This window comes from Silene latifolia, chromosome 11 (genome assembly GCF_048544455.1).
Source record: "Silene latifolia isolate original U9 population chromosome 11, ASM4854445v1, whole genome shotgun sequence".
NCBI classification, from domain to species: Eukaryota; Viridiplantae; Streptophyta; class Magnoliopsida; order Caryophyllales; family Caryophyllaceae; genus Silene; species Silene latifolia.
Genome location: NC_133536.1, coordinates 21,421,220 through 21,437,486, shown reverse-complemented (window position 1 = coordinate 21,437,486; position 16,267 = coordinate 21,421,220). Strand labels below are relative to the sequence as shown.

At 38.4% G+C, this 16,267-nt stretch overlaps 1 protein-coding gene across 1 annotated transcript; it reads right to left on the bottom strand.

Annotated features, from left to right (window-relative positions):
- Positions 1-9,188: 9,188 nt before the first annotated feature.
- LOC141612984 (germin-like protein) lies at positions 9,189-10,433 on the bottom strand. The gene is made up of 2 exons (XM_074431730.1): positions 10,261-10,433; positions 9,189-9,964 (listed from the first exon to the last, which is right to left on the bottom strand). Exons 1-2 carry the CDS (start codon positions 10,382-10,384, stop codon positions 9,411-9,413), a joined length of 678 nt encoding a protein of 225 aa, XP_074287831.1. The 5' UTR covers positions 10,385-10,433; the 3' UTR covers positions 9,189-9,410.
- Between the last annotated feature and the right edge of the window lie 5,834 nt (positions 10,434-16,267).

Genomic DNA, 16,267 nt, shown 5'->3' with positions numbered 1-16,267 from the left:
CAAACCTTTTGTTTGTGAAACTTAGAGCTTAATTTGTGAAACACAAAGTTAATATTCTTAAACTTGGCCATAAGTTGTTGAAATCGCCTATTTTGCTATTTCTCTTATCTTGTGAATCTCAGACCTTGTTTAGTGAATCTTAAAGCTTGATTTGTGAACACAGAAGATAATACTCTGAAACTTGATCATAATTGGTTGAGATCACGTACTTTGCTCTTTTCCTTATTTTGTGAATCATAGACCTTGTTTTGTGAAACTTAGAGCTTGTTATGTGAAACGCAAAGCTAATATTCTTAAACTTGGTCATAAGTTGTTGAAATAACCTATTTTGCTATTTCTCTTATTTTGTGAATCTTAGGCATTGTTTTGTGAATTTCACAGCTTGTTTTGTGAATCTTAGAGCTTGTTTTGTGAAACTAGAAGGTAATATTGTGAAACTTGGTCATAAGTGGTTGTTGAAATCACCTATATTCCTCTTTTCTTATTTTGTGAATCTTAGATCTTGTTTTGTGAATCTTAGAGTTTATATTGTGAAACTAAAAGGTAATATTGAGAAACGTGGTCATAAATTGTTGAAATCACCTATTTTGCTCTTGTTCTTATTTTGTGAATCCTAGACCTTGTTTTGTGAATCTCAGACCTTGTTCAGTGAATCTGAGAGCTTGTTTTGTGAAACTTGGTCATCATAAGTGGTTAAAATCACCTTTTTTGCTCTTTTCTTATTTAGGTGAATCTCAAATTTTGTTTTGTGAATCTCAGATCTTGTTCAGTGAATCTTAGAGCTTGTTTTGTGAAACTTGGTCATCATAAGTGTTTAAAATCACGTTTTTTGCTCTTTTCCTTATTTGGTAAATCTCAAGTCTTATTTTGTGAATCTCATACCTCATTCAGTGAATCTTAAGGTTTGTTTTGTGAAACTTGATCATCATAAGTGGTTAAAATCACCTATTTTGCTCTTTTCTTTATTAGGTGAATCTCAGACTTTGTTTTGTGAATCTCAGACCTTGTTCAGTGAATCTTAGAGCTTGTTTTGTGAAACTTGGTCATCATAAGTGTTTAAAATCACGTTTTTTGCTCTTTTCCTTATTTGGTGAATCTCAAACCTTATTTTGTGAATCTCATACCTTATTCAGTGAATCTTAAGACTTGTTTTGTGAAACTTGATCATCATAAGTGGTTAAAATCACCTATTTTGCTCTTTTCTTTATTAGGTGAATCTCAAACTTTGTTTTGTGAATCTCAGACCTTGTTCAATGAATCTTAGAGCTTGTTTTGTGAAACTTGATCATCATAAGTGGTTAAAATCACCTATTTTGCTCTTTTCTTTATTAGGTGAATCTCAGACTTTGTTTTGTGAATCTCAAACCTTGTTTAGTGAATCTTAGAGCTTGTTTTGTGAAACTTGGTCATCATAAGTGGTTAAAATCACGTTTTTTGCTCTTTTCCTTATTTGGTGAATCTCAAACCTTATTTTGTGAAACTTGGTCATCATAAGTGGTTAAAATAAATGGGGGTATGGTTTTCTTTCACATTCTTTCAAGATGGAATGAACTAAAGCAGCACATATTCAAAAAAACCGCAATTAGTTTTGTTCCTGAACATGAACGTGGAAAAAGATCAGAAGCTATATACACAACTATACTAGTACAGAGCAAAATACCAAAGTGACAACTATTTCTTTTCAGCGTAGCAGTTAACCAAAAAATGGAAAGTTCCAAAGTAAGGACTAGAGCACATCTCGAGAATCAATTTCTTCAGTCGTTCCTCTAATGGCAGGGGGAGCAGAGATAAGGGAACAACTCACATGATGAAAACTAGTGGAATGATTTAATTATTTTAAAACCAATTAGCTTAAATGGCAGAGCGTTGTGCAATGCACAAGGTGTGGGTTCGACTCCCATGTTGGTTATTGATTGCTACTCTTACTTCAAAGCCTAATTGGTATTTCTCTAGTGGACTTTTGGGTTTTGGCCTTTTCTGTCATGTCCAATTGCACCCAAGTTAGATAATTTCTAACATTGACTTTACAAAGGACTCAAAATTGTAATCCTTTGCTCCTTTAGTGGCTCTGCACGACGTTTTGGCTTATGCACGCCGTTTGTGCACATCTAAGTTTGAGCTTCTTCTACTCATCCTCAATTTTGCACATCCGAGTCTGATTTGGCTAACTCATCCTCAATGTTATTGTATTTAAGTTTAATACACTAAATTCTTAAATTAACTAGGCTATATGAGATTCGAACTCATACCTTTGTGCAAGATTTGCACATTGCTCTCCCATTTGAGCTAATAGCCGTTAAGATATACGAGTACATAACAAAGATTAAATAAGGGGAACCTTAAGCTAATAGCCTTTAGATATGCAACAATGAAAAGTCGAACCTGCGATTGATTGTCAATGTGATGAACAACCCCATATTCATTACCATATGACTCCGTGATTGTAGAACGGGCATCAGGAACGAACTTCTGAAAGTCTCTCTCACAGCTGCCTGAAGTGATATTCTTGTTACTTTCATAATAACAGGCATACATGAACTAAGTCCGACGTGCAGAAATCCAGCATGCTTCACAAATTAAACCACATAGTTTAGTTTAGGCATCACTTCATCAACCATATAACAAGGATACAATTGATGAATACTTGGCCGAAATAACCCATTTGCAGTAAACGCTTCACAAACACATTTCCAGAGGTGAAATTGTCAAATGAACAGAGGATATAGTAATAAATATTCCAGATTCAATCAGATCACGAAAATAAGAAAGGATAAAAAGAAAGAATACCACGTCGGATCTCTTCTTCCGATTTCTTCAGATATTGATCAAGCTGCTGAATGTGTGCATCAACCTGTTACATAATTCAAGACAAAACTTATAAGGCAGATTTTTACCCTCACATATGAAAGCAAAATGTTCTCTCCTGCCCCTATGTCCTTTGGGTCACTCGGAGAATCAACACAACAATCAAATTCATTCACATACACAAATCATCTACTTGTAGTAAGATCATGTTATTGTGGCTCACATGAGATAGGAATAAACTGTAGACCATCTTCTGATTTTGTATCTACACAAACGAAAAACAAACTTCTGATTTCATTTAGACCCGATAAAATCTTACCGGACTTGAAAATCCAGTACGACGTACTTTTTTAGCCAAAAACGTAAACTTTATTCGTGGTTCGAAAAACAAAATCCAGAATAACAAATTAAGCAGAGTTAGGGCTGGATAACACTTACCCTTAAGGCCTTTATCTAAATAGTTGAAAAGTGAAGATAGCTAACATCTGTAACATAACTTGTGCTCATTCGGTCAAACTGAAATCTTTTCTTGTTGGTCCTTTATCTAAATAGCTGAAAATTATCCATTGATTCAGTTTAACCAATGAGTTCGCATATATTAACAAAATGTGTAATTCTCAAGCAAAGTGAGAGGAATACCAATTTTGCAATAAGGCGGCGTGTATCTTCAACGAGAAAAATCCACATACAGTGCAGTACTCGGATGAAATGAACAAAATATCAAACTGAAAATTCCATCGAGCAGAGATGAGTTATTAATCAATATCATTACAGTTAAGTTATACAAGCCTAAATACAGAAAAGCACCCCAAATACATAAAAGTTTTCTCCTGGGACATCAAGAATTAATACCGGAAAAAGTACACCGTACAATGAAGAAAAATCATCTCAGGACAAAAGGAGTAATAAATTATAATAATGCCCGGTGAACGTTCAATAAGGCACTAAGTGCTAACAAGAGAGCAATGTCTGAGATCAAAGACTAAAAGAAAGGTAACCCTTAAAACCCTTTGTATGATATTAAATTTCCTCTAACCATCTTGGCGACCAAAGAATCAAGCATTTAGTCAAGTGTTCTAACCTCAAACACTGTGTTAATGTTGAAATAATCAAGTTGTGAGCTTGCATCATATAGCAGATTCATTAAAATTTGAAGGCATCTCACATCCACAAGGATTCATGAAAGGTTTATATGGAGTTAAAGTAATTCTAAAATATAATTTCATACAGAAGCCATTTCACGGACGCATGACATGACCTTCTTTGGCGGATGCCTCAACGGCTCAAACCAAGCTACAATGGAATTTTTGACCATGAAAATACAAAGGTTTTAGCTTCCGAAAATATTTATGAGTAATGACCATATGTCAATCAGTATCACCGTAACACTTCAAAGAACGATCAGTATATATAACTTTTTCTCAATCAAGTTCAAGAGGAGATACAATTAGGAATAACTAATAGCCAATCCTTAAGGAACAGGCGCAGTTGTGCAGGAGTTTGAAGTATAACAGCTTATGTATCAAAATTTCCTCACCATCCAACTTCTGTACATAAGAACAGACTCCTACTTAGCAAATTCCTATAAGCTACTATAAGCCAAAGAAACCTTTGACATTGCTTCGTGAAGCTCGCCACTTGCTCACATATGCATGATAGGAAACCTGTTGCACAGAATTCTAATAAACATGTGATATCCATGTTTAACATCTGAAACTGCAACTCAAACTGCATTCCCAAACCTCCCAGCCACCCCTAAAAAAAGCTCAAACAGTTTAAGTTCCCAAGCTTAGGATTCCATTAGAAGAAGCGCCAAGTTAGCTAATTCGACCTCTCAAAGCACTAGTGGTTCGTAATTTTAGTAATTAGAATCCTAATCCATACTTTTCATCAATAAAATGAACAAGAACCTCTGGATATAAAAAAAGCACACAAGTGAAAAATATAACCAACGGAAGAGCAAAAATTACAAAGTTTGTAGAAAATTACTACCTTGTGAAACATGATATCCATGCTGTCGAAGGAGTCGAAAACTTAGTGCAGTTTTCAGGATATGGTCCTTGGAAGCAGCAGTGGTCATGTTCATATTTGACGCAATGAAGTGAAGGTCATCCTTGATAAATTTTGTGAAAACACCAGACAATCCTAATTTTGATATGATGTCAACAATATGCAACATGGACAACTCTTCTTCTTCATTCAATGTATGGATAAACTCTTCCTTGAGCTTCTCAGCCCATGATTTGTAAACACTCAAGAACCGCTTCTTAATTACTCATAATCCGGGAATTCTCTAGAACATCATAAATTAATTTAACACACATTCACTCTTTCGCCTACTTTTGTATTCATAATTCATTTTCTTCGCAATCATGAATAACATATATCATTAAAATCAAGCGATTGTAATTTTCAAGACGTCATAACCTAAAAACTTAATTAGAATCAAATTAAATCAACAATAAATACAGAACTAACTGATCATCTAAGAAAAGAAATGAACTAAACGTAATCGAAATCTAATCGCATAAACTATCAATCAGCAATGTCAATGCATCATCCTAGTCGACTTCTGGAAAATCAAGAATATGTAAATTAACTAGGACATCAAAAACTATGTTGATAGTGCAAAAAAGAAGAAATCGATAAGTGAAATTGTGTACCGTATTGAGCAACATCGAGGTTGAATTCATCGAAATTAGGATGAATCGAAATTACCTAGATCAGAAAATTAGGATGATCGAAATTAGGATGAATCGAAATTGCCTAGATTGAAAAATAAATTAGATTGACGATGGCGATGGCGATCAAAATTTGAGCGATAAATTGTCGATCGAAATAAGAGTGAGTGACGATGAGCTGAAGAGAGAGAAAGTAAAAGAGTGCGAAATGAGGGAATTTGAGGGCGAAATGTCAGTTACTTGAGTTTTGTATGGAAACACGTGTCATAATCTCATGAGGCTATAATAATTAGATCTGACGGTTTAGAAGGTGTCCAGCCGCCTCACCCTAAGAAGGGTGCCTCACATGATTCAATCTCTCTCTCTCTCTCTCTCTCTCTCTCTCTCTCTCTCTCTCTCTCTCTCTCTCTCTCTCTCTCTCTCTCTCTCTCTCTCTCTCTCTCTCTCTCTCTCTCTCTCTCTCTATATATATATATATATATATATATATATATATATATATATTAGGAAAAAAGTATATTCGCCTTTTTACTCCTTAAAAATATTAATCTTATCTTCATTATAGAATAATTGATTTAGTCAATACTTTATTTATGTACTTATTGTGGACGCGGGCCTACGGGGGTCGCTCGGGTAGTGAAAGCGAGCAAGCTTTTGCATTTGTGGAGTTAGCACCAATTTATTGTGGAAAATTGGAAACCGTTCGAATATCTCATGCCATGTCAAGACACAAAGTAGTGACATGAACACCAAGAACTCGTTACCCTTAGCATTATATGTCTAGAATGACTCTCGTAGATGTCAATGAACACGGATGTTCACAGAGATCTGGAGTAAGGGGTGAGGGTACGTATTAGGAAGCTCTTTTGATCGAACACCTAATCCTGCCCGCCTCGATAGCGGCCTCTACTAATGATTAGGGAAAATCGTCTATACTCGATATGTTGAAGGTTATATGCATGCAATGCAACATCCATTAGATTAATCCTAACATGTGAGAATTAACTAAGTCGGTAAACACGTAATTTAACATGCATTAATGTCGAGGTAGAAATTTAGGTTGATTGCATGTGAGAGCATACAAACAATATGATAATAAAGAAATACAATAAAAATACAATAAAGAAAATTACAATAATTACAACGGGTTAATTGATTTACGTCGAAAATACACTTAAAACGGATAATTTGAGAAAAGAATAGAAAATAAATTAGCGAACAGATTAGTGGTGATAATACGAGTAATAGTTAATTAATACGTCCTTAATAAACTAGGTCAAGGCAGAAACGGGAGTTCAGAGACAGAACTCAACTCGGAACCATTAGAATATTCCAACGATATGTATGATTATAGTTTTCTTCCCGCTAACTCTTGTGTAAGTCGATCTTATATAAATCAAATGTAAAATGGATCAAAACAGAATTATATACTTGAAAAAGTAGTTATGAAAAAGACACGTTTTATAATATACTTTGCATTTTGAAAAATCAAACTGACTCGATCAATCAGACCCAGACGCCTGGCCCGAGACCTAAGATGGATAGCCTGAATGAGACCGAAACCTAAATTGACCCTCCCAAACCAATTCAATCAACCAAACTTGACCCTTATCTGACCTATAAGTCTAGAAATAAACTTAATCTTGGGTCCTTCCATAGTTCCAGTTGTATGTTGAAATACGGTCTTGGGAACTTAATCGAACACTCTACTAGCTGTTATTTGAAATTTTTTTCCAAAATGGGGCTCAAACACAAACAAATTAACGAAATGGGTTGAGTTTTAAAGTATTTACCCAAAATGGGTCCACGTCATCACCGAAGCTAGGCTCAGATATATATGTGAAAGTTAAAAATGTGAAGATTACTTCATAACCAATGGAACTTAAAAATAAATAAATAAATTATTAATTTAAAACCTTAGTACACTTACCTTGATGTTGATACAATGATAAGAAAGATTATTGACACATATATATAATTCTTTTGGCGATGGGGGTAAAAAAATATTCGCTTGAATTTCGGTTCACAAATGTTGTCTTCCATCAAACATTTATAGCCAAATGGGGATGCGTTTTAATATTTTATGACTTTTGTTTTTTTTTTTTATTATTACCAAATTTAATATATACATAAATATGAATAAATGTTTTATGACTTTTAAGTATTCATTTTCATTATTAGAAAATTTAATATAGACATAAATATAGAGTAATGAGAAATGAAATATAAAAGGTTTACTTTTTTTTTATTTTTTTATTTTTACAAAATCCACATTGCACGAGAATTGTTTAAGGAGTTATCGTACGAACTAAAAAATGGTAGATATATATTTTGTCTTCCCTTTTATTTATACATCATATTTATAGATTTACATGTGTATTCAATCTAATGAAATTGATCAAGTTTATTGCAATAATATTTAAGAAGAAGTTGCACATATAAATAATTTAAAATTAGAGTGATGTAAATTTTTATTTTTCGTTTAACCAATTGTAGTTTTAAAAATTAAAATGTCAATGTTTAATATTAAGTATGTTCTTATTTGCCCTTAATATTTACAAATTCTTTATTATTTCATAAACGACGTAAAATTAGAATTATGTGATATTTATTTGTTACTTAAAATATTCTAAGAATAAACGTAGAAATTTAAAATTTAGTATGAATTTTGATTTTAATTATTTTTAAATTTATCTAGAAATTAAAAAGGCCAAAATTTAATGTTTGTTATGCTAATTTATTTTTTATGTAAATAGTAGTATTTTTTAATTTGTGTATCGTTTTAAATGGATCATTATACGAACATGAATTACCCTCTTAATTAAACACGTTATACTACATGGAGGATTGGTGACGTGGAATTTTGGTAATCCAAGGTGGCATTTAGTAATGCGAGGTGGCATTGTTTACGTGGCTTTTAAGGTTTACCCTTTTAATATTTACCCAAAGTGTCACTTAATGTCCACTCAAACCTCAGTATGCTACTTCAACACAAGTTGCAAAAAAAACGCTGTTACTCAGATTCGAACATAGGACCTTCCACAAAACTAACACTTATTCAATATTATCTAACCATCAATGCAAGAAAGTTTATATGCTAAAGTCAAGTGATTAAAGATAATATTGAGTAATTGTTGTCCAAGTTAAAACACATTTATTACTCTTAACATTAAATATGTAATTTTAATCCCCCTAATAAGTTACCACATTATGCTTGGTATTATGGTAAATTGGTAAGGGGTGTGAGGGGTGTGAGGGACTGATTTTAGATCGCGTATTCTATTCCCATCAGCTACACCTGTCTATTTTTTATTTTATTTTATTTTTTATTTTTCTGCTAAGTCGCCCAGCCGCTGAGCGTTTTGGCCTCAAGTCGCTCTCCCACTTAGCGACCTTAATCTTGAACCTAGCATTGCCAAAACCGAGCCTACGTGAAACCATTTTGGGTTATTAATTTCAAAGCCACCCCATTTCGTTAAATTGTTTGTTTATTAAACTCCATTTTGGAAAAAAAATTATGTTATTTGTGCATCATGTTCATTCAATTGCATTTTGAGGATCTATGAAATAACCCTTTTTTTAAGCTTGTTTATCTATTGGATTTTCTGCCTCATTTTCATTTCTTGATAATTTTTAGAAGGATGCTGGCTTTGTGCCTTCATTTTGTGACTTCTTGGACCATGAATACGACTATAAAATAAATACCGAAAAATATAAAACTTAAATAATGAAAACATTGAATTACTCCTTACAATATATCTCAATATTTCTTAGTTTGTATTTATTCCATATGGCGAATTAATAATTATTATATATTATATACTCCGTATAAGAGTATTTTTTATTTATTACTCCGTGTGCATTAAGCCAATAATTTTAGATTGTATATGATTGTAATAATAGTCTCTTGTAGTCGTTCTTAAATTATGCGCTCATCCCAAAATGAGACTGAAGGGTCTTGACCACATTAGCATCCAACTGGAAGGCCTTGGCTAGAACATCGACCGAGATAGGTGGCTGTGATCCAAACACAGCGTTGGCAATCGTGACAACACCCGGGTTTTGGCTGCTCAACCCAGCAATAGCCACAGCAGGGTAATTACCAACATTAAATTGAAAGTGAACGAGACCCTGTGGAAACACGAAAACATCTCCTTTGTTTAACACCTTAGTGAATAACTTGTTTCCCCCACTTGCAAGGTTGGATGTGACAAACCCGACATAGAGGGTTCCTTCCAAGACCGTCAAGACCTCAGTGGCACGAGGGTGGGTGTGAGGTGGATTGAGTCCGTATGGTGCAAAGTCGATCCTAGCCAAGGATATACCAAGGGTGTTGAGACCAGGTACTTGCATTGCTGTAACCATTGTGACATTGACTCCCAAGTTGTTGGGCTTCCCGGGTACGTCTAACCCTTTGTAGAAAAAATCGTCGGGTGTTGCTTCCATTGGATTCATGCAAAAAAGGCCATTCACAAACACTAGAAAGAAACAAACTTTAGTCGGAAATTAAAGTACGAATGAAATATTCAATTATTGAAAAGATAACTTTGATATTTAATCTCTAGAAAATTAAGGAGAAAAATGTATTTATGCATGCAATGATCGCTGATATATATGGAACTCATATGAATGGTTTAAGTGTTCATAATTTTTCGAAGTATTATGCTATGATGTATACAGTATATGTCAAAAACTTGTACGTCAAAATTGAAAATAAACGACTTGAATAAAATTGGACGAGATTAACAGAAACATATTAAGGGAGAAGACGTACGTGCTTCCTTAGGGTCTTTAACTGCGACGCAAAAATCTTGAAGTTGGGTCGGATCAGTAGCATAAGCCACAAAGGAAGTGAAGGCCATAAGTGCCAGAACAACAAAGGTGTTATGGCGTGCCATTATATTCTTGCTATACTTAGCTTTAGAAAGAAGTAGTTTGTAAGTAAATTGTGATGAAAATTGGCATGGGTAAAATGAGCTATTTATAGCTGTGATAGTTGTGATACTTCAACTGTTGTTAGTTTGAAGTGGTCACATAGCATGGCCATGGTCGTACTATTGGTAACTACATTTTCAAACTTGATGACAATGTTTGGTATCCTTTTAAAAACTTGATTGCGTAATTAAATACGACATCTTGTATGTTGTTAGTTTGAAGTAGTCACAGAAATTCTCACTTTAGATGGACATTATCCGTCTAAAACTGTAGACAGATAGTGTCCCTCTCATAAAATAAGAGTGGATAGTGTCCGTCTACAATGAGAGGGATTGTTAAAGTCACTAACACTGCAATTAAGGATGGAGAAATAATTGGGTATTGGTGGTAGACTGGTAGGGGGAGCATCGGTCCAAGACCAACCGGGCCGTACACCGAAATCGTGGATTTTGTGGATCGAAGACCGGACCTAAAAGTTTCGGTCTTGAATCGGACCAAACCTAAAATATTCGGTCCGGTCCAATCTTACACCTAATTGGACCGAAAACTATAATTTATCACTGATAATTATGCACTAATTAAATTTAGTTTCGTCAAATCAAACACAATAAATAATCAAACTATCATCAATTTAAATAATCATTGATATTGAGTTTGTATTTTTTTTTAAGGTAAATTAGTAAATTATTTCAAAAATTACTAAGATTAAGCTTAAGAAAAACATCGAATTCGGTCTTTTGGCCGGGACCTAAAATAACCGGTCTTGGACCGGAACGGACTGAAACCCGAAACCTAAAAAAATGTGGACCGAGGACTGGACCTAAAAGAATTCATTCCGGTTTCGGTCCAGACCAATGGTCCGTCCCGGTCCATTTTTCTAGTCCGAACCTAAAGTTGCTCAGCCCTAATTGGTGGTCGAATGGACCTTATTAGATAACTAGATTTAATTGAGAAATCGTTGAAGTTGTGAGGGGTCGTGTTAGAGTATTAGATCATTGATTAAGGCTCAACTATCATATTAGCAAGCACAATGACATTTGTGCGATGGGACGTGTTAGAATATAAAACTAATCATGGACTCCAACCATAAGCTTAAGTTTTTGATTATGTTCTTCTGTTAAAAATTAAAAATTATATCTTGGCGACTCTACCGCTACCATCTAGGGGAATCAAAGTATATAATACATGTATCTGCCATTTGGATAATCGATAGTAAATTTAAATAAATGACATCTTAAAATAGTAACTTTTTTTTTAATGAGTATTCCCCGTTCCCGTCAATAGTTATTTAGGCTTGCTTTATTTTCCGCTCGCAAAATAAAGAAAGCGTAAACTATTCATTAGAAGAGATGAAGTAATTTTAAAAATGTGGAATATGAAAGGGAGTAGTTGACAATCTTTCCTAAATATTATACCTAAAATCAGCTGAACTCGTTAATATTAACATCTACAAACTCCAAAAGCTGTACCTTTTATTATTGACAAAAATTTCTATAACAAAGAACCAGCCCATTGTCCCATTTAATCAATCGACTAATCAGGATTTCTAGAGCAGATAATACTAGAAATGATAATTTGAACTAATACAAAAAACACAAATTGCACCAACTTCTGATGATTTGATTGATACAACACAATGAACTGTTTACGTGAGAAGAAGTCTTTATTGATACTCCGTACTTCCGTAGTTGGTAAAAACTCGGACTTTAGAGGAGTAAATTAGACTAAAATTGATGACTATGTCGCATTTTCTAGTAACAACTAAAAAAATCTTAGAATATGACGCCCAAATGAAACAACTACGGCTCTTAAGACTGGATTACCGTGGTTAAATTTAAGAAAATTTTTTAAGGGCTCAAGTTCAAATCTTCTTGAGAGTAATTTTGGGAAAATTTTAAGTCTGAGTCACTCTCGGATGCCTTACCTGTTGTTTTAGCAGGATTTTCCCTGAACGGATCCGGCTTGATTATAGAGTAAATAGGGTATCTAGTTCTATATATTAAGAATAAAATTACAGAAGAATTATAGATGGAGATTGAATATAGATAGTGTAATTGTATTTCTTTGATAAGCTGATTACAAATCTTCTATGTAAGTATAAATATTTAGTAGAGAATAATGCGAAAAACGTATATCTTTTACAAATGTTCCATAGTGCTATTTATACTCTTCAAAACTTAACGTTGGATGCTCCCCAACGTTCTTCTTGACCGTTCTCAGTTGTTAGCTAGAAAATAGGGCACATTTCCTATTTACTCGCTTGACCCAGTCTTCTTCAACAAACTTTGGCTTATATTCCTGATGGGGCATATTCTGCACCGCTGACCAAGTCAACATATTGAGCAAGGTCAAAGATATCCACAGCAAGTCAACGACTTAGACAGCCTAGCCGATGCAGACCATCGGCCTGTCACCTGGGTCTCGGCATGGCAACCAGCCAGCCGGGGCACATATCCGCGAACTCATATCCAAGACCCCTCGGTCGGCCTGCCATGGGTCCATCGGCCGAGGGTAGAACGGTCTTTCCACCTGCTAGCCACTTGGCCACTTGGCCACTACGTGACAAAAGGTGAAAGTCTATAAATACTCCTCAACCCTCATTGAGGAAAGGATCCACAATTTAACCTAAGAATCACTATTCATCTGGTAATATCTTCCTTATCTCTCTACAATATATACTTCGCCAAGCAATCACAACTTATCTCTCTAAGTTAACTGACTTGAGCGTCGGAGTGAGTTCGCTCGGTCCAAAGCCGAGCCCTCAGTTTGTTCATCGTTTCAGGAGACCGAAAGGAGGATTCAAGCAAGGACATCATTCTACAAGCTACGAGTGGTGACAAATATCTGCTCTGGAATTACACCCGGAACAATTGGCGCCGTCTGTGGGAAAAAAGATACTAGAAGCTAGTCACATTCATTCCCAAACAAAAAAAAAGAAACACACAAAAACCCACCCAAAAAGCTAAGAAGATGTCGAAACAACAAGAGGTATTCGTGACTGACGAAACCGAACTCTACCAAGATGATACCGTCCACAAATCTGGAGTTGTGCAACCCTCCGCCGGCCAAGTAATTCAACCGGAGTACGGGATGCCAATAATACCAGACACACCGCTGCCTGCCGACCAGGTCACCATCATGGGACATGTGGTTGATGCAGCAAAACTAAAGATGCTCTTGGACCTAATTGGTAGTACACCGACTCACACTGTCACGACAAGAGCGGCGGAAACCGTCCAGGAGACCAGGGCCCAAAATGTGACTCCAAGAAACTTGAACGGAGCACTAGGGGAAGCTGACCCTGCCAAGACGCCGGAGGAGCCCAGAGTGCTAGTGGTAGACCTGAGTCCTCCCCGTACTCACGGGAGGACAGCGTCGCCGCAGCACCGACGAGGCCTGCCTCAGAGGAGTGAAAGAAGTCCGACTCAGCAGAGTCGGAGAAGAAGCCCGAGTCGGAGAATAAGCCCGAGTCGGAGAAGGAGTCCTTCCCGCTACGAGGAGAGGAGCCGGACTAGGAATGCGAGGAGCTGATCGCCGCGTGTCATTCGACACGTGGTCAGACAGCCCCTCAGTGCCTATGTCCTTGAAACCGCGCTGTCCTCCCGTGAGTACGGGGAGGACTCAGGTCTACCACTAGCACTCTGGGCTCCTCCGGCGTCTTGGCAGGGGACAGCGTCGCCGCAGCACCGACGAGGCCTGCCTCAAAGGAGTGAAAGAAGTCCGACTCAGCAGAATCGGAGAAGAAGCCCGAGTCGGAGAAGAAGCCCGAGTCGGAGAAGGAGTCCTTCCCATTACGAGGAGAGGAGCCGGACTAGGAATGCGAGGAGCCGATCGCCGCGTGTCATTCGACACGTGGTCAGACAGCCCCTCAGTGCCTATGTCCTTGAGACCGCCGTGCCAACTAAGCTGAAGTTGCCGGCGTTCACATATAAAGGGGATAGCGACCCCACCGACCATGCCGAGGCCTTTGAGTCGTACATGTCGGTGTGGGAGCAACCCAATGAAGTTTGGTGCCGAGTCTTCCCAACGACTTTGCATGGGATGGCTCAAAGTTGGTACAAGGGGCTTCCCGATGGCTCGGTATACTGTTACGCCGACCTAAGGGACGCCTTTTTAGCCCAGTACTCTTGCAATAAGAGGAGGGCCGTGGAGACGTCGGATCTCCTAACTATCAAATAGGAGGGGGGCGAGTCTCTACGAAGCTATGTGAAGAGGTTCGACGGCAAGGTTCAGCAGATTCGAGAGATTAATCCCGAACTGGCGGCCTTCGCGTTGATGAAAGGCCTCCCAAGGGGAGACTTAAAAAACGAGCTCATCAAGTACGGAGGTCTAGGTTTAGACGCCGCTAGGAAGATGGCCGCCCAAGCCATCAAGGTAGAGGACTATCACAAGACCTGGGTAGGCCCCAGCGAGGCCGAGCACTCAGAAAAGAAGAGCCGCCGGGAGGATAACCCGGATGAAGGACACCGTGACAATAATGGGTCACGATCCGATGAAAGACGCCGTGACAATAATAGGTCATGGTCTGACAAATCTGCCAGGAAACAGGACTCGACGGGCGCCGGGGGGAGTTCGGGAACGTACTACCAAAGGCGGTACAATGATAAAACCCCTCTGGTCGTATCGGCCGCCGAGGTCTTCGCCCTGAGCAAAAACGAGGGCCAGAAGTGGGAACGGCCCCCCAAGCCGAAGGGAGACGGTGACACGAGCCAGTACTGTGAGTACCACGGCCACACCGGTCACCTTACTGACAACCGCCGGCATCGAAGAATGCCATTGAAGAGCGATCCGGAAGGAGCCTCGGCAAGTATGTTGCCAAAGGCCAAAAGGCGATGCGGCGGTTCGGATAAGAAATCCGTCTTTGAACGGATAGGAGTGATCCATGTTGTCATCGGGGGCAACGAGAACGGTGGGTCCGCTCATGGGCACAAACGGCACCTGAACGAGCTGTATCAGGTCATCAACTTTGTGCCCAACACAGCGATCCCCGCTTCCAACATTCCCGATATGACTATTGGAAGGAAGGACTACGAGGGAGTCATCGCCCCTCACAGCGACCCACTCGTAGTCAACTTAGACATATCCAACCACCTGGTCAAGAGGTGCCTGATTGACACAGGCGCCTATACGAACATCATGTTCAGGGAGTGCTTCCTCAACCTCGGTCTGAAAGTCAAGGACTTGAGCCCCTGCACCAATCCACTGTACAGCTTCTCCGGGGCCGGCCTGGTACCCCTAGGGTCAATCAGACTGCCGGTGATGTTCGGCGAGGGGAATGCGGCTAAGAATGTCCTAGCTGAGTTCGTGGTCATTGACGGCTCGTCCGCCTACAACGTTCTCATAGGCCGAGTCACTCTGAGCGAGGCCGACGCAGTGATGTCCATCGGGCCCCGACACGATGTATGTCTCGGACCGGGGGGAAGCGCATAAGCTCGTCTCCAAGGACGAGAAGGACGAGGTGGTCAACGTCCAGATATCTGCCAGAGGATGCAACATGCAATCCCTCAAAGTGGCAAAGAAGTCAGAGAAGGGGAAAAGCCCATCCTTACAACAGGAGGGCGATCTCATGGACGCAACTGACGGCTAACTGGGAAGGTGTGCCTTTGATGAGCCATTAGGACACTGGTAATCTCGGAAAAAACTTTGTATAGCGGCGGAGGTGTCCAAGACAGCTGTGGGCACCCCGACGCATGTTTATATCTAATGAAAAATCGTCCAAGTCTTCCATCAAAGTGTTCATTCCCCCCCCATAGTCACTAGCAAGAAGCGACGCCGCTCACACTGTCACACCGACAAGAGCGGAGTCACCATCAAGCGTGCGCCGTCGCAGTCACCCCAAGTAGTAG

Coding starts and splice junctions, on each gene's coding strand:
- LOC141612984 (XM_074431730.1), bottom strand. CDS start 10,384: ATGGCACGCCATAACACCTTTGTTGTTCTGGCACTTATGGCCTTCACT. Junction 9,965..10,260: donor TAAAGACCCTAAGGAAGCAC/GTACGTCTTCTC, acceptor GTTTCTTTCTAG/TGTTTGTGAATGGCCTTTTT.